The sequence below is a fragment of the Megalopta genalis genome, chromosome 6 (genome assembly GCF_051020955.1).
Source record: "Megalopta genalis isolate 19385.01 chromosome 6, iyMegGena1_principal, whole genome shotgun sequence".
In the NCBI taxonomy this organism is placed as follows: domain Eukaryota; kingdom Metazoa; phylum Arthropoda; class Insecta; order Hymenoptera; family Halictidae; genus Megalopta; species Megalopta genalis.
The window spans coordinates 624,786-643,149 of NC_135018.1; the positions used below are offsets into that span (position 1 = coordinate 624,786).

General features: G+C 44.9%; 1 protein-coding gene and 1 long non-coding RNA gene across 4 annotated transcripts in view; one reads left to right on the plus strand and one right to left on the minus strand.

Annotated features, from left to right (window-relative positions):
* Positions 1–12,111, minus strand: part of cwo (transcription factor cwo) — a 52,372-nt gene extending 40,261 nt beyond the window's left edge. For all 3 annotated transcript variants that reach the window (XM_033467030.2, XM_033467013.2, XM_033467004.2), the window contains exon 1: positions 10,977–12,111. In XM_033467030.2, the coding sequence (XP_033322921.1) occupies positions 10,977–11,051 (75 nt within the window). In that variant the 5' untranslated portion in view covers positions 11,052–12,111. The remainder of the gene's footprint in view (positions 1–10,976) is intronic.
* LOC143259652 (uncharacterized) lies at positions 12,099–17,489 on the plus strand. Its single transcript, XR_013033671.1, has 2 exons — positions 12,099–12,410; positions 12,936–17,489. It is a non-coding gene; the product is annotated as an uncharacterized LOC143259652 (long non-coding RNA).
* Positions 17,490–18,364: the final 875 nt, after the last annotated feature.

Here is an 18,364-nt window from a genome sequence, read left to right on the forward strand (position 1 = left end):
GTGCGCGCGAGCACGGTCGGTCCCACACGGGCGCACGTTCGAACGGCACGGATCAGCCAAGGTAACTCTCACTTTTTCTCTGAACGACACTGAACGTCCCCAGAAGCACGCCGTTCGTCATTACGAGAAATATGGGCCGGCCATTGCCAATAAAAAGCAATTAACGACGCGGCCTGTTGGCGGAACGGAATTTTCGCCGGGAATAATGGAACCGCGCGTGGAACGGTGGGAGGCCCCGGAGCCTTATCGCGCGCGGCTCCCGTTGAAATTTTCCACCGGTTTCGTCGTCGCTCGAAAAACATTGTCTCGCCGTCGGGAAACCGTTGCCAACGATTAGAACGCCACGTGAAACAATAACACGATGCATCGGCAACATGCGCGGAACGCTTTGTTTGCCGGCTGTTCTTCCACGCGATCGTTCCGAACTCGTGGATGACAATTTGTTGACAAAATTGTTCCAAGAAGCCAGCCGCGAGTCGACTGCAGGACATTTGCGCGGAATAATAACAATTGTCCGCGTGCAAATTGTGTCTCGTGCACGTCGCCGTAATTCTACCCTATTTTCTTCGTATTTTCTTCGACGATTGTACGCAACAGGCCGATCCTCGCCGATTTCAATGGCATTGAAATGTATCGTCGATTTTATTATTCGCCCGATCGCGCAGAAATTCGCGAAAGTATTTCCATATCTTGACCTATGTTAAGATCATATTTTAGGAATTTGTTTTGACAGAATCCCCGTTCCATTAACACATCCTTACGAAACTACGCAGACCCGTTTGTGTACGTTCGTCGTGAATTCCGATGAGTTATCGTGATAACTTTCGTGATTATTCATTAAGAAAGCAAATTGATTGCGAAAATTTTCCTTGATCGGCTCGCGGAACAACTGTTGCATCATTTATCGAAACCGAAAGCTCGAAAACAGCTTTTCATTCTAATTACAATACGACTATGGTTGCGCTGCGAAAAACCATAGTCATTGATATTGACGCGATGACGTTAGCACGAAGAAGGAAGGCTTTACGTTCTGAAATATAAAAATTCATGAACGCGATTTAAATGTATATAAAAATACATAATATATAATATATAAATATTATTATTATTATATTATTATATTATATAATATATATTTTTTAATTATATTATTATTATTATTATATTATATATAATATAATATATAAATATATAATATTGATTATTAATATTATATATAAATATAATATATAAATATATAATATACATTTGACAACGATACGTTAAATGGAATATTAAAAGAAACTCCTAAAGACGGACGTTTAGGATAGAAAATCGAGCAGAGGCATTCTATACAGGCGTTTACAGACTTCTGTTAGCCGAAAGCTTACACCGAATGCACGTTGTAATACTTGAAAGATATCTGCGACGTTGCTATCGATCGTGAACGCAGTCTTACGTGCCAAGATTTCCTGGTTGTACAACAATTACCGTAAGCGTCCTCCGTACACGATATTTGCATTAAGCATTAACAAAACAACGTTCCTCCGTGTTCCATAAAATAACGGACGACAATCGACGTAAATTCCGTTATCTTGTTGCGACGGCCCGTTTCGCGGACTCGTCTCAACCCGTAATAATCGGTCCTAAAACTTTGGATTTGGAAGCGAGAGAAGCATAACAAAACTTTTAACAAGTCTATCGTGCTCGGTCTGGTAAACAAACAATTGTCAGTGTTATTGAACCCGCGGCTGCGAACCAAAGAAACGAGGATGCGTATTAAAACGTCCGGACGCCGCCCCTCCCGTCGGCTGGAAAATTTCAAGGAGAACGCCGGTTCGCGATAATTTGCACAAAATCGGCGACAATATATCAAACCGAAGCATTAACAAATTAGTGTGCGGTGGATTTTAGAGCACGACGGAGAAACAATAATTCCGAATTGCTGGTTTTATCTGAGCTGAGATTTGTGGCACGATGCGTCAATAACCGAGCCAGCTTATCGTAGAAAGTGGAGCAAAGTGGTGTAAATAAATCTGAAACGTGGGACTCGAAACCTGTGCAGAATGAAAATAGTAGAAGAGTTGAGAAACACCTTCGACTTGTTTTCGGGCATCGTTAACATCATATTTATCGAATAAGAAGCATTAGATTCTATTTTGTTTATTTCTGAATGAAGCAATTTTGTCATTCTTTTATTTTGCTCGCTTTCGAGTAAAACAATTTAATATGTCTTATTCGATAAATATTATATAAAGTTAATCGTGCACGGGAACAAGCCAACGGCACGGTAATTGGTCGTCCTACGATACCGTTACCCTATTATGTCACGTGAGGAGGCGGACGATAAACAAGCTTCGAACAGATTCGTCTAGAAACGACTTGGAAACGTTCGTTCGCCTATGACAAAGATTTCCGCGGCGTCATGGTCAGTCATCCTCGCAACCTCGAAGATATTCTTGCGATTCGGTCGCCATGTATCTAATGTTATTCACAGCGAAATTATTCGCAGTGGCAAAGGACGAGCAGGTTTGAAACGCGTTCGACGTGGACTCGCAAGCGGAAAAATTTCGACGCGTTCGGCCGTAAGAAAATAAATTCGTATCAACGAGGAAGTGGTTTATCGTTGACCCGCGATTTCGCGAGAGGAAGACCAGCTAATTGTTGTCCACAACTTTCCTTTGATAATTCGCGCAGCTGACGAACGTCTGCAGGAATAACGACGCGCAACCAACGTTGTATCTTATCGTCTCTTTCTCCTCTTCGCTTTCGGAAGGTGAATGCGATTTGCGACGTCTATGTCCGAAGCGAATCTATCGTGTTTTTAAATGTTATTTGGAACGTTTTTTTTTTCGAGGGACACATAACTTCTTTATGATCGCTGAATTTTTCGTCGACTTCGCGGCAGCGCCCAAGTTAAATTTTAAGTTTATAATTTACAGTCTGTGCTACTAAATTTTCAGCAGCTTACGCCTTTGAGAGGATTACACCTTTTGATTCTCGACGCGAGAGTGTTCGCGAAATAATTTGTAACGAGAAACAATGACGGTATTACGCATACCGATATTACGTGTACCAATAACAAGAGGATAAGATAATAAGGCGACGCGTGCGTTAATTCCAATAGATTGCCTCTAATTGATATACAAGAAATTGACGCAGCATCAATTTGCGTAGAACGATACGAGGAAATCGTGACCCTTTTCTGAGCGATTCTTAAAAACGAACTTTTGCGTCAATATGAAATCCAGTGTATCTCTGATCAGGATCTGCAAAGTGTAACAAGGTCGAAACGGTACATGTATCTTGACTCATCGATTCTGATTCGATAATCAAGCTCGATATCACGGAATTTTTGAAGTTACTCAGCTGGCCCTCGAGGTGTTAACAATAGTCTACGAAAGCAATCCAAGTGCGTCGATGTACGCCGCGTACGCAGCAGCTAATTGAACCACGAAGAAAGAACAAAGAGATTAAAATGTCCTGGCAATTACTCCCACTTGCCAAGTACTGCGTCTTCCAATAGCAATTACCAGAGGGCGACTCCTTTTTTTATCGCGACGATAACCTTGGCAGATCGGAGCCGATAAGAACAGGTACAGAATCTTGCATTCGAATTTAACTAGCGCGGTTAATTTCGTGGCTATAAGGAAAAACGCTGCGAGTCACGATTTCGAACGATTTAGGTTAGTGCGTTGAAGCGTGTATCTATCGGAAGGAAAACATCGTAAAAAGGAATTCTATAGATTTGAAAAAATTATTCTCCCTAATTGACGCTCGGATTGTACACCAAAATGGACGATTTGGGAAAAGGAGATACGATTATCGGTTAGTAAGGCTCCGCTTCTCAAAGTGCCTATTTTTTAGCACAATCTGAGCGCGAATTAGGGAGAAATTACTGTAAAAGCTGAGCGCGAATCAGGGAGAAATTACTGTAAAAGCTGTGCGCGAATCAGGGAGAAATTGCTGTAAAAGCTGAGCGCGAATTAGGGAGAAATTGCCGTAAAAACTGAGCGCGAATCAGGGAGAAATTGTTGTAAAAGCTGAGCGCGAATCAGGGAGAAATTGCTATAAAAACTGAGCGCGAATCTGGGAGAAATTGCTATAAAAGTTGAGCGCGAATTAGGGAGAAATTACTGTAAAAGCTGAGCGCGAATCGGGGAGAAATTACCGTAAAAACTGAGCGCGAATTAGGGAGAAATTGCTGTAAAAACTGAGCGCGAATCAGGGAGAAATTGCTGTAAAAGCTGAGCGCGAATTAGGGAGAATTTACTGTAAAAGCTGAGCGCGAATTAGGGAGAAATTGCTGTAAAAGCTGAGCGCGAATTAGGGAGAATTTACAGTATACGCGACGATATTTCGACGTTCTTCCTCGCAGCTACAGGATTTCCATGGCGTTAGCGGAGAAAAACAGGATCGATGGAGAACAGGAGATCAACGATGGCCGACGTAACGACTGAAATGCTCGGCAAGTGTGTCGAAGGACCTTCGGTTTGATTCACGATAAGCGGCTACGCAAACCGGGAAAATATCTGTGTCAAGATGGAGAAACAGAGGCACGGGATCGGGTCTGTGTTTACGCACCGATACCCAGCGAACGTGAGACACGTTAATAATCGCGTTCAATGTAACGGCGGTCATTGTCGACCGGACTGATGCCTCTCTAACAGCTCGCGGACTCGTAAGTTATTGCCGATCGACGGAATTCCCTTCTCCGACGCGTCGACCTCTATACGGGCCTCGCTATTCTTCGAGGTTGCAGGTGCATTGCCGCTTTATCGTCGCTGCAAGCTGCCGAACCGGAGTGAATCGCTTTTCAGCGTAATCTCGTGACTAATGCCGGCATGACGTTTTTAATTTCGTATGAAATTCATGAGAAATAAGGATAATGCAAATGTGACCCAATTACCGATGCTTCGAAAAGCTGCTGGTATCAGCTTACGATAAGTTACAAATAATTCCAATTTGTTTTTCATTCGTTTTTTAAAATATATTTGTAGTAAATTAACTTTCTGATAATCTAGCCAACTTAATTTAAACTATTAAAGTATATGAAATCTACTTCTATCAGACGGGTCAAAGTGACATGTTTGCGAGGACCATATCATTCGAGAAAAAACACGAGCATTTCTGTCTATTCTCCTGTTTAAATCCGGGAAGATTGAAAACAAGTTTAATACATACACTCCCGAACAAAATGATAGCGCGTGCGTGCTGTATTTAATTTGTCAGAGACAGCTTGGAGTTCTTTTTTATTTTCGAAAAATTATACGTAAACGTTGCGACGCTAAAAAAAGGAATTTGATCTGGAATCGGGTCGCCCCCTTTGAATTTCGCTGTAAACAACAGGTAAATTTCGAGAACGAAACGATCACTGAGAAATTAAATATGGCACGCGTGTGCTATCATTTTGCCCCGGACTGTAAAGTCTTCTTTGCCGAGGGGATAACAGCTTTACGTGTTAATGACCATATCTCTTACAAGCGAAGACGTTTTAGCATTGCCACAAACATGTTCGCTATATGTTTCTCAAACATCGTATCTTTAACGTTACGACGTTAATGTGGTTGCTGTTAGTTTCGTCGCTAGCATAACTTGCAGAGATAACTAGCGTAATTAGATCAGGAGTTACGTGACAACGAATACACCTAAACGAATCTATACAATTTTTTACATGAGATTTATAGGAGTTTCGTACGAGTTCTCGCTAGCTCCAAAACTTGACGAGAATTTTTTGGAATATCATTGAAATAACAGCTTCTACGATAACAGCTAGATAATTAAATCGAACGTCGAAGATATCCGGTTTCTCCGCTGGGTTTGTCGCATCCTCTTCGAATGAACAGTACTATCGGTTGCACCGGTATGAATTTCAAATGCGGCAGAACCGTGGAACCTCGATTATTCAAACTGAGCGTACACGAATCTGTTCATGTTAATAGAACAGTCGGCGATTACAGTGCCAGATTTCATCTTTATTAACCACTTGAGTGGAAATAAGCAGTCTCGCCTGTTTTCTCACGCGAGTCTCAAACGTTTCCTGTGCCAAACTCGAATTTGACAGGCGACGCCCGCCCCATATTTCAATGTCTGAGAACAATATAAATTCCTGCTAGCTGTTAACAAAATTATATATATATATAATTTTATATATTGTATATATATATATATAAATATCGTAATAATTTTTGTTAACAGCTAGCAGAAATTTATATTGTTCTCAGACATTGAAATATATATATTCGTGTTATTACAGTTGAACAAGTACAGTAATGTCTCTCGATACCAGCCAAATTGCATATTTATCAGAAGATATCTATTTCGAAACGTTTAGCATATTATTGTGTATATTAAATGAAAACAGAAATATTTTAGTATTATTTTGCGATAACTCCTCCGATGTATCGCAAGGTAAGGGGTTAATTTCCACAGCGAATCGCTTCGCATACGGATCGGCTTAGATCGAGTCGATCGCATGTGAAAAATATTTGCACAATAGGTAATTCCGGTGTTGCAAGACCCGTATAATCGAGGGGCTCCACCGTATTACATTTTCCTCTCGTGCATCCGAGAAGCATAAAATCCTGGTCCCCGTTTCGTCCAACCGAGCACCGGCGCTGACGTCGCTACCAAGACCGCCAACAAAGTCCAGGGAGCATCCGACCACTGGCAAACTTTCCTATGACATCTTGTTGGGCTCGGTTAAAGCCAGTCGCTTCCGCCGAATTGCGTCGGCCTTTGTAACGCTCGCGCACAAGCGCCCGCAGTCCATCGTCGCGTCCATTGTCTTATCGTCATCGGGCGCGATAACGCCGCAAGGGAATTACCCGCGCGGCGTGTCGGATAGCCGATTAATCGAGCGGAGTCCTCGGGCAATGTCGCCTGGTTTCTCGTATTTATAGGAACACGTCATTATCTAAAATCGGAAGGCTGCCGCGAGCCTTCGATATCACCGCGGCGTTATTTCGCCGGTTTTAAAGCGGTGATTTCATCGTGTTCCGCGGGCATTCCGGGCATCGAATCGTTGGATCGCGGTATTCGCGCCGGTCACTGTAGCCGAGGTTGCATTAAATCCGGATTGAGAGAGTTCGGGCCGCGAAAAAGAGCCGAGCTCCCCGCGCAGCGGCTGCACGGAGAGACCGGCGAAAAATAAAGAGAAAAACACGTCGTTCGATTTCCAAGTTAAATCGCCGTCGAGACGACGCGCATACGAGCCGGACACCGACACGCGCGTTCGCGCAGCATGTGGAAGGTGCTCAAATAAATCCGTACGAATCGATCTACGGTGTCAATGGCCGATACAACGACGGCTCGAGCGGCCAAGAAACCGCGCGTCCTATAGCGAGGCTCGAAGAAATTGCCCGGTTGCTGGGAGCGCCGCGCCGTCCGAGCGACCCTCGCTGTTTCATCTACAGGTTGATTCAACTGTTAGGGGTCTGGATTCTTTGGGATCCGGTCGTGTGCGAAGCGTGATCGAGGCGAAGCCTGTCCGGCGCTATCAGTTTCCCGGTAATGGAGTCCGATAAAGCAACCCTTCGCGGACCCACTCATTTATTTCAGAACTCGCCACGTCGTTATTACCGCGTGTAAAGACTGGTTCGGACACGTCCGGTAATTTAGTCGAGTAGAGCTACTTGCTGTACTTGCCACGAACGGTGGGAACACTTTTATTTGGGACGAGATAAATAAACTAAACAACGTGTCTGATTCTAGTTTGAAACGTTCGAACCATATCGGTTCTTTTGCTGGAAGAATACAGTAATGTCTCCCTAATTGACGCTCAGATTGTCCACAAAAATGGACAATTTGGGAAGTGGAGCCTTACGACTCGTTTTTATAGTTAGCGATTGTTGAAATTTTAGCCTCGAACAAAAATTAATCTATAGTTTACTTAGTAAGATATCTTCAGTTAAGATATCGTTTTACATTTCGCCGGCTCCGTCAGCGGGCAGCGACGGTGACGTAATCTATATATATTAGATGCCGCGATACATCATCGCCGGTACCTTTTGATGTACTTCGTGCCCTAACCGTCACGTATACAATGTAAGACGCGACAAATAAAACGTCTCTGATTGGTGGACACGACGAACCCAAAAAGAGTATAAAAGAAGCGTTTCTTCTTACCGGACACTCAGTAGAGTTTGATCGCTCGATCGGTTTCGCTCATATACCTTCTCTCATTAAAGAGAATAAATAAAGTCCTTTTAAGCAAAGTATTAGAATCATATTCATTTTCATTCCATAATCCCAACAGCGATTTTCGATAATCATATAAACGAGCTGCGAGGCTCGAATAATCGTATCCCCTCTTCCCAAATTGTCCATTTTTGTGGACAATCCGAGCGTCAATTAAGGAGATATTACCGTATATAGCGTCGATGAGTTTATTCTACGACTGCTACATTTGTTAAATTTATTATTCTTGCTGTGTTATATAGCAACAATCGCTATGTAAATAAAAAGTGGGCTGCAGACTACAAAAGAACAACCGAAACAATGGATCGTCGCATTCATTGTTCGCGCGCGAGCGATTTGTTCTGCGACGGATATTGCAGCAGAAATAAATTGAAACAATGATATACGAATGAATGTTGGGACAGTTAGAAGACAGCTGCGACATTTTCAATTAGCAGCACAAAGAAGGCCACGTATGAAAGCAACGACCGATTAGCAAAAATCGAATAATAAGTCTCGCATCGAGAGAAAATAATACAGTAATGTCTCTCTAATTGACGCTCATATTGCCCACAGAAATAGACAATTTGGGAAGAGGAGATACAATTATTCGAGCCTCGCGACTCGTTTTTATAGTTGTTGAGAATCGGTAATTATAAAAATGAGCCGCAAGGCTCGAATAATCGTATCTCCTCTTCCCAAAATGGTCCACTTTTGTGCACAATCTGAGCGTCAGTTAGGGAGACATTAACTGTATCGCCGAACGAACCGTAGTTCGATCGCATCTCTTCCGATGGATTGCAATAAGCGAAACGTCGCGTTACAGTAGATTTAACCGAGTAAATTTTTACCGATTTCTTTCTTTCTCTTCGTCTTTCTGTATCGGATAAAAGACCATGGGACTCGATTTTTCTCGAAAACTGTATCACGCTTCTTCTCTGTTTCTGCTCGAAACATCGGCCCCACCCTGTATGTAACCGCGCAAAGAGACACCTGTTATTTCCATCGCTCCAGAATGTTGGGTATACATTAATCGTCGCTAGTTCCGATGCTAATAAAAGATACGATATCATTAATTTATTCTGCTCGAAGCGAGCCGTAGCTTCTGCTGAAGCGGGCCGACCCAGTTTCTGGAATCGCCCTGTACGCAACCGTGTTTCCAGTCTATTCTCGATCGCTCGCAAGTGTTTATGACCGACCGTGCCGCCGCCAGTCCCGCGAATGTCACTCGTTGCTCTCGTTCGTTCCTCGGCATCCGAACGAACAACTCGAATGCGTGTTAACCGTCGCCTCCGCCGACAATAGAAGCGACGAATATGAATGCGACCAGGCTCGTGCCGCGATTCCTTGAAAAACTATGCTCCCCCGTGATACGTACGGGCCGATAACAATCGAGATCGGTAGCGCACCATTGTTCAAATATATGCGGCTTGCTTGCTCTGTCACGGTGACGATCTCGATTTTATTACGCGCATTCCCCGCGCGTAATAACGTGGCGTAATAGGCGATAATGAAGTTACACTCGCGGGACAATTACCCGCTCGGTGATTTCCTACACCGGTATCCTCGAGCGTGCATTCGATCCACAGATCGATTACTAGCACGTGGCCGAACACGCCAGCCACGTTAGCGCACACAGCGCCGGCCATAAATACGCGTAAGGACTTCGGTTAATTCGTTCCTTGTTCGTTTCTGTTCCGTAGAGCGCGGCTATGAAAATTACGTTCAACCTATTGTCGTCCGAATTATCCGACTGGACTCCGCGACGAAAGCGCAACCGCGTGGGCATGCAACCTTTGCAGCAACATATTGTATTCGTTTTTCGCGACTATAGGGTTTACACGTTGCAATAAGCTCGCTGCAAAATAAGGTTTCTGTCCGCGGTTGTTACGCATGTGGCGTCAGCTGTTCGTGGATTAAATTAATACAATTTGAACTATTCGTTTCTCCAGTTATGAACTTCGTTTCGACGTACCGTTGATATCGAGCTTTACCTCGAGCCAGTGTACGAAAAAGGAGAAATTATCCTGAACACGTGTCGACTGTTGGAAACTGGAACGTAATGTGTAATACGAAAACTGTTGCTATTCGAGCATATTCATGAAAAACAAAATTTCAAAGCGTGCTGTTTTTGTCACTGAATCTAGAAACGATCTAAACCAGGGGTATCAAACTCGCGGCCCGAGATGAACATTTTTGATGTCAATTATCAGGTCGTAAACAATAATTTAACTTTATACATGTTTATTACAATGTAATGGTCAAAATAAAAATATTTGTTTCTATGAACATTGACTTTTTTTTCGGCCCACCTAAAGTTAAGCATTGTTTATTTATTATTACGGTCCAAGTTAGCTTTTGAGTTTGACACCCCTGATCTAAACGCTTCGACATTTAAGCCCTAAATGTCTATTCTGACTTATGGAGCCCTAAAGGGTGATCAATCTCCGTTCGCGGCCTAGTTTAAAAATTCCTTTAATTTCGAATAAAAAATTCGTCCGTTATCCTCGCATTTTATTTTCGAAGCATCACGTTGTTGTCGCGGACAGCCGAACCGACATTTGTAAAATCGGCTTAGACGTTTACTTCTCAAAAAAAAAACCGCCGACGTTAATGAATTCGTGTCGCGCGTGACCGCTCCATTACACGGAATTATTCCCGACCGATAATTACCGGCACGTGCATCGGATATTACGGAAAACCTTTTATATTCATGCACGGGGAGTATGAATAAGTACCGTACGAAAAGAATAACAACGAATGTTGTTGAATTAATCATAAGTGAAGCGTAGAGATCGTAAGCAATCGTGAGTACTCACCTCTCGTATTTCACCTGCATCGAATGAGCGGAGTTGTCCTCCCAATAATTCTGTGTCTCCATCATCTTGACGCATAGAATCACTTCCAACACGCGGCACGATCACTTCCGATTTTCTGTCGTTTGGGTATCTTCTCTGAGGACCCGTCGGATCTTCCGTCGACACGACTAAGTTTTCGGCACTACAATTGTTCTTCGAACTCACGCCCGTCGGAACTGGATCGCCTTGCGATGTACGCGAGCGGGAAGATTACGAACGTGTATCACTGTTCTTTGGATCACGCGTGCATAGTACAGAGAGTAAGAGAGAGTCGGATCCTCTTTAAAACCGATTACTCCTTGATCGATAGTACGCACTCGACGAATGGATTAGGTTCGCCTCCGCATACTCACTGACACACGCCTAACGACCCGACGGTCCAAGAGGCCGGTACTTGGGAATCGCCCACGTCTTTCCGTCCAGTCACACTCGCCGATATATATCTGGTACTGGCGCCCTCTTCTTTTCTTCTTTCTCTTCCTTCCTGTTTCCCGTCGCGATTACTTTCTTTTTCTTTTATTTCACCGTAGCTTATCGTTCTGCAAACTATCCAGTAATTTGTAATCCGATTCCACGGCCGATTGACTCCGATGAAAATGGAAACGCGCGCGCGCGCGCGATATCGAAGGAGAAAAAAGAAGTACAGTTCGATCCCGATACCTAAAACGCTCCGCGATAAGGCCGTTGACTCGCCGACCGTGAAATTCCACGATATACTAACCGGCAGGGGCGTAAAAATTGAACGTGCCGCCGCGCATTCACTCGCGCATCATCGTGTGCCCGTTACTCGCGTTGCCCACGGCAGAGTGCGTCAACGTACTTTGAAAATTTCACGCGGTAAAATTCAGCGGCGCTCAAATTCAGCGTGATCAGCCGCGATCAGCGATCGCGCATCGGCCGCAGGAAAGCTCGATCGATCGCAAGCGCGTCCCCCTGTCTCCTCCCTCTCCGTCTTTCCCGTTTATTTCGATCGACGGTTCTCTATGGATTCGCGGGATGGATTGTGCCGTACGGTAAAAATAAAATGGATGCGATTCGAAAACACGGTTCGTGTCGCGACGTGTTTAAGAGTCCGTCGTTCCCTTGGCAGGTTACACTACGCGTATAATACGCGGTCTTGTTCAATTCTCGCGATGGGCCGCGGTGTGGCATGCGGTCCGCTGGTGGGAGCAATCCGCAGGCGTCTCAGGTGCGGAGCAATCGATCCTGGAGCCACCGAACCCGAAGGCCCTGCCCCGACGGTTATCTCGCTTCGTCGCCCGTCGATATCGTCGTTGCGGCACCATCGTCGAAGTTCAGACTTTCGTCTCCGCCGAAACAACCGACCGCGACCGAAGTCGCCATGTTGTTTCGACCGATCGACGGAATTTTTGAACGACGCTCTGCCACCACGGTGTAAGTTGAACAGAGCGCGATAAGACGCCCCCCGTTCCCGGGGGAAATTATATTATTATCATCTGAAATATTATTATCGGTATGATAATATTATTATCTGAAATATTATTATCTGTACGATAATATTATTATCTGAAATATTATTTCAGATAATATTACGCGCAGATAGCGATCTCGAAACAAGCGGGAAACGAAAACAATAACAAAGAACATCCGTTTTTTATCGGGTTATATTAATCGACGTTGGTGTTTCGCTTCGCGATCGACCAGGGACGCGTGTTCGCGCGCACCCCCGACCGAAAATGAATTTTATCGTCGGTACGGGAACGCTGCGATTAAAAAGTAACGCGGCGATGAAAATTCTATAATCGGCGACGATGCGCGATTAAGCGTCGGGCCGGCGACGCAGTATATACATGTAATAGATTACATAAAAACACAGTGTCGCTCGATTCATTCATGTAAACAGACGCGCCGCTTACGATCTAAATACACGTACACAGTATATAGTATATATCGTTTCAGAATGTCAGGAATCCAAAGACGAACGGTTACGGTGGTCGGTTACGGCGAAGACAACGCCGCCGGATACGAGAGCCCCGATTTTCGCAGTTATCGAGCGCGATGTCTCGGTTGCATTTACACGGTGTGCCGACGGGTACGAGCCGACCACGCTTTCACCCTTGCATTTCTCCGGTGCCCGGTACGATCCGACGACGGCGACGGTGTGCTCAGGTGAAACCAGCGACGATTTTTTTTCCTTCCTCGACTAGGAGGATCGCCGCCGCCGTCGCTGCGGCCGGGTCACGTAACGATTCCGCATGGTGATGCAAATCCGGTGGCCGCGACGAAACCGTCGGCCCGACGGCGAGACGCGACCGGAGGGGCCGGGAGGATAGAAAAATGGTGACTTTCCAGGTGAAAGTCTGGGACGAGGGGGGTGATGCGGGGTCTTGAGACGTTACTGACCAGAACGCGGAGTGGTGAACGCTTGGAGGGGCACGGAAGGTGAGGAACGTTCGTTCGTTGGATACGCAAGCTCCGGGAGGAGTGGAACAGGCAGCTACCACGCTATGTGACACGTGCGCGTGACGTCACGGGGCCGGTCACGCGAGCACCGTGTGCTCCCGGTCACGTGTCCTGTCACGCGCTCGGCTCCGACTTTCCTCTCTCCTCTCCGCTCCGCTCTTCTCCTCTCCTCTCTTCGCCAATCTTCTCTTCTACTCTCCGCTTCTCCGCCCCGCGCAGCTCCAAACCGCTCGGCCCCGCGTCGCGCCGACTGCGCCCCTGCCATCGGAGACTACCGACCGTCTCTGTCTGCCTTTTATTTTCCTCCGTTTTGTCTCGACCATTCTCGATCACGGGTCCTATGCAACGCGCCACTTCTCTTTATCTTCCTCCTCGGCTCTATCCGAACGGAATAAGGTAAATGTCCCAGTGATTGGACGATTGAGGAAAGAATTTCTGCTGTAAGTCGCTTACGAGATTGGTAAGACTTACGTTTATGCGTATGGATAGGTTTATCCGGAAAGGTAGATCGTCTATTTTTGAAAAATGCATGTCAATTATATTTCATAATTTCATGAAATTATTTGAAACCGAACGGAAGCACCGAACTCAAAGGCAAGTGTCCAAAAACTGCAGCCTCGATATCGTATGTCCCATCGCTGGAACAAGTATTCAGGCTTCGCCGTGACACAGGCACTCGAAAGAATAGTCCCCGCCCTGTTTCTTCGGCGAACGATGAGTCCGTAACTGCGCGCGGTGACAACGGGGCCCATGTCGTCGTTCGCGCGCGGATGGGACCAGAGTGTATCTCTTCATGGGAACGTATGAAATTTTTTAACACGTTCGCGGACGCGAATGCTATAGCACTTGTTTTCATTGTGACGCAAAGTGACACGAATGCTGTATAGATTCACTTTAACCTTTTAGGCACGACGCGCCACTATAGTGGCTTTCGCGGATGTAATTTCTCTGGACGACGCGCCACTATAGTGGCTTGCTCTAGTAGCTCAATCGCTCATCGTTTGAACCAAATAATCGTCTTCGTATGCATTGTTTCGCACTTCTTTTGTCTTCACATCGATTTACAACAGTCTACAGGGTGTCCCAAAAATGTCTCGCAATCCGGAAATGGCGGGTTCCTCGGATCATTTGAAGCAACTTCTTCCTTTACAAAAATGTTCTCCGAGGCACCGTTAACGAGTTATTAACGAAAAACAGTGACCAATAAGAATCGAGTACGGCTGACGCGAGGCGGCCCAGCCAAACAGCGCACGAAGCCCGGTTCCGCTCATTGGCTCGATCGCCTCGCGCCAGCCGAGCTCGCCTCTCATTGGTCACTGTTTTTCGTTAATAACTCGTTAACGGTGCCTCGGAGAATATTTTTGTAAAGGAAAAAGTTGCTTCAAATGGCCTGAGGAACCCGCCACTTTCTGATTGCGAGACATTTTTGGGGCACCCTGTATATACAGTATCAGACTCTGTACAGTACACATCAGACTCTGCCGTCCAGAGAAATAGCCTCGCGCAGAATTCAGCCGTACCTAAAAGGTTAATTATTAAATTAAAGCCATTAGGCTAACCGATTCGTTGAGTATCTTCATTTGATTTTGCCTTCTTCCTGTGTATATGACCGATCAAAATTTGGATATCATGATTAGGAACAAATCGCACATCCGTCTATTTTTCCAGCTTATTCAAATGTTTACTGTACGCAAACGTGTTACAAATTAGTCGGCACCAAAAACAGCGGCGGCGACGCTCTTCCAACGAATTCTAGGGCTAGCTTGCGCGATGGGAATTAGGTTATCGGAGCGTGCTTGTTGAAACTTGTGTCCTCTGGTCCGATGTAGGTCGCGGGTTTCTACCGTTCGTTTCTACGTTTGTTTGGAGTTGCTTCTGATTCAGGAAGGTTCCCCTATTCGAACGTTGTTGATTCGATAAGGATGATCAACATAACTGCGCGTTGGACGGGGTGTGTTCCAATCGTATATTTTATGAACGGTGATAGTCCTTCTGGGAACAACGTTATACGAAGCGATATGTTTGTATATTTTATAAAAGGACTCATTCGCAAGCTTCGCAACTGACCTTCTCCACAGGTATGGTTAGCTCTGGTAGATAGAAAGGGTGAAATTACAGTAATGTCTCCCATATTGACGCTCAGATTGTTCACAAAAATGGACAATTTGGGAAGAGGAGATACGATTATTCGATCGTATCTCGTGTGGTTTTTATAATTGTTTACAATTCGTAACTGTAAAAATAAACCGCGAGGCTCGAATAATCGTATCTCCTCTTCCCAAATTGTCCATTTTTCTGCACAATCTGAGCGTCAATTAGAAAGACATTACCGTAGTTGGAAAAGATACGGAAAACACAGCGAAGGAAGTAAAAGTTTCTTAAACTTGGCCGGTAATGTGCATCGCTGATCGATAATTTGGCGCTGAAAAAGTTGTGTAAATGTTGATATTTCTTATCGATCGACGATGCTGTAATATAAGCGATCAAAGTGATGTAATATAATGCGATGTGGAATATTATCTCGCAATGTAGCTGCGATAAGTAAATTGAGATGCAAGCGACTTCTATACATGTACACGTGTGTAACACGTAGTTTCGAATTTAAAGTACCCACTATCGCCAAAGAAATTTTGTATGGAAGATGGTAGGATACCATCGACGATTGTTTCGAGGCGATCGAAAGACAATGACGTTTCTCGAACCGTCGGAAGATTTATTTTAATCCTGCGGAAACGGCGGAAAAAGTTTCCACAAGGCGACGTACGTAGTTTTAATCGCAAATCGCGGAAGGTAAAATATTTACCGGCTTTGAAACCGACTTTGTCACTGCTATAGCGATTCGGAATGCTCGCCACTCGACGATAGCTGGCCATTTTAAATAATAGACGCAGCGGCGGCGATTAAAGGAGTGTAAACCTTTGAAAGGTTTAGTAGGTCGTTGCACGACTGCGTTGCAGATGTAGATTATTAATCACGTGGAAGAATAAAAGTGGAGGAGGCGCGTCGCTTCGCCGATCAAATGGCAGAATTAATCGAACGCTGTACTCGTCGTAACACCGGTTCCAGACGATACCGATAGTTTTCGCGGAATTTCGATTTCGTTTCAGTCGCGCACGATCGTGGACGCTGCGCAACCGATTACGTTTAAAGGCCGATTATGCGACCGACTCGGAGCTGAAAAGAAATTATGGTTGTCGTATGGAAAGAATGCAGCTAACGATGCGTTTTTCAGTTGACAGGATTTACCGATTGCGAAACAATTTTATAACGCTGAAATCCGCGGACGGACTAGAAAGTATAAGCGTCGGCGATTATGTAAAAGGTGGTTTGTCAGCGGACAGCTGAATTCTAATTGCGAGAAATTCCAGGTCCGCAAATAGAGCATACTCGTGCAAGATTAATGATAATCCCGAGCGTGTTACAACCTCCGCGATTATATCGCAAATTGGGTATAGATTAATTTGGAATTGTCACGCGATTTATTCGACAAATTCGCGCGAGTTCGATTTCGAACGCAAGGAAACTCGTTTCGTCGAAGAAAATATGAACCAGCGAAGTATCGTAAATACAAAAAGGTATCGAATAAAATTTATTTTCACTTTCGGGCGCAACGCATTGAAAAGGAAAGTACACATTCGGTTGCTGTAAAAGTAACGTTTTTTTTCCAACAACCAGATAGAAAGCTGATCAAAATCGACGCGACGAACCTTCGCGTTAATTTATCGCAATGATAGAACACACAAAAAAAAATGTTTCTACGTAGGAATATGTTACAGAACACATTTTATTTAACTCTTCCATTTATCTCGCAGCGGTAAACGCGTATTCAGAAATCGTATCTCACCGACGCGAACGATTCCAGACCTCGGACTAAATTAAAAGCAAAAAAATGGCGAACATTCTTGGTCGATACGTTTATCGCTATCGCATGGACCAAAATAAGTAATTTAGATTCGAAATTGTCAGAATGCTTCGATAACAAATTCCGAGATTTCACTCTTGTTTGCGGTTATTTAAAAATAAAAGTCTGATAAACACGATACACACGAACACACGGTTCTTCTATTTTCGGGAACTACACAAATAGTAGTGTTTCGCCTATTTTCACCTATTCTCGCCAAACAGAACGCGTTCACAGTTTCAAGCGTGAAAGTATAGGAAACACCGTCGAGGTATTGTCAAAAAAAAAAGAAAAAAGTACAATTCAAGACATTTCTCGACCCGCCGAAGTAGAGAATGGTCTCGCAAACCGACTACGAACTTGACGTATGCGCGAGTACGCGTGCAACGCGACCGATTCGAAAATAGGTGTCTTATTTTCTGCACGGCTCGGGAGAAAATAAACGCGATCTGTGGCAACTCGGAGTTATTCTTGATCTGGTACACCATTACGTGCATCGTGTCGCGTTTAATCGCCTCGTTCGTGTCTCGCTCGGGCCCCGCCTCGAACGAGATTATTAGGGCTAATATTCGTCGATTGAATTACATCGGGACGTCGATATTTCGATGCTTCTTCCGCCGGTCGGAGGCAGCTGGACCCGATAAGGTGTCGCCGTACGACACCGTTCGCTCGTTATCGCGGACGCGGAAAGCTTCAACCTTTGATTCCGTCGCGAGGCAGAGCTATTCGAACTCTTTTCTAGAACATTCCGCGGACTCCTCTTCGAGGATACGAACTCGATTACGCGTTGCCCGAGCGGTGACCATGGTACCTCGAGCCCACGCGACTCGGGTCGAACGGCTGCCGTGGATGGATACACATCGATGACTACGCAGGTTACAGCGACGTTTGCGAGTTTTCGTTTTCGCTCGCGTATTCTTAGACACCGCGATACAAAACAACAAACACTCGATGTATCCGCCGAGTTATCACGAAGAAGCGTTTCGTCCCGAAATACTGCTTTACGCACAAATATTAAATGTGA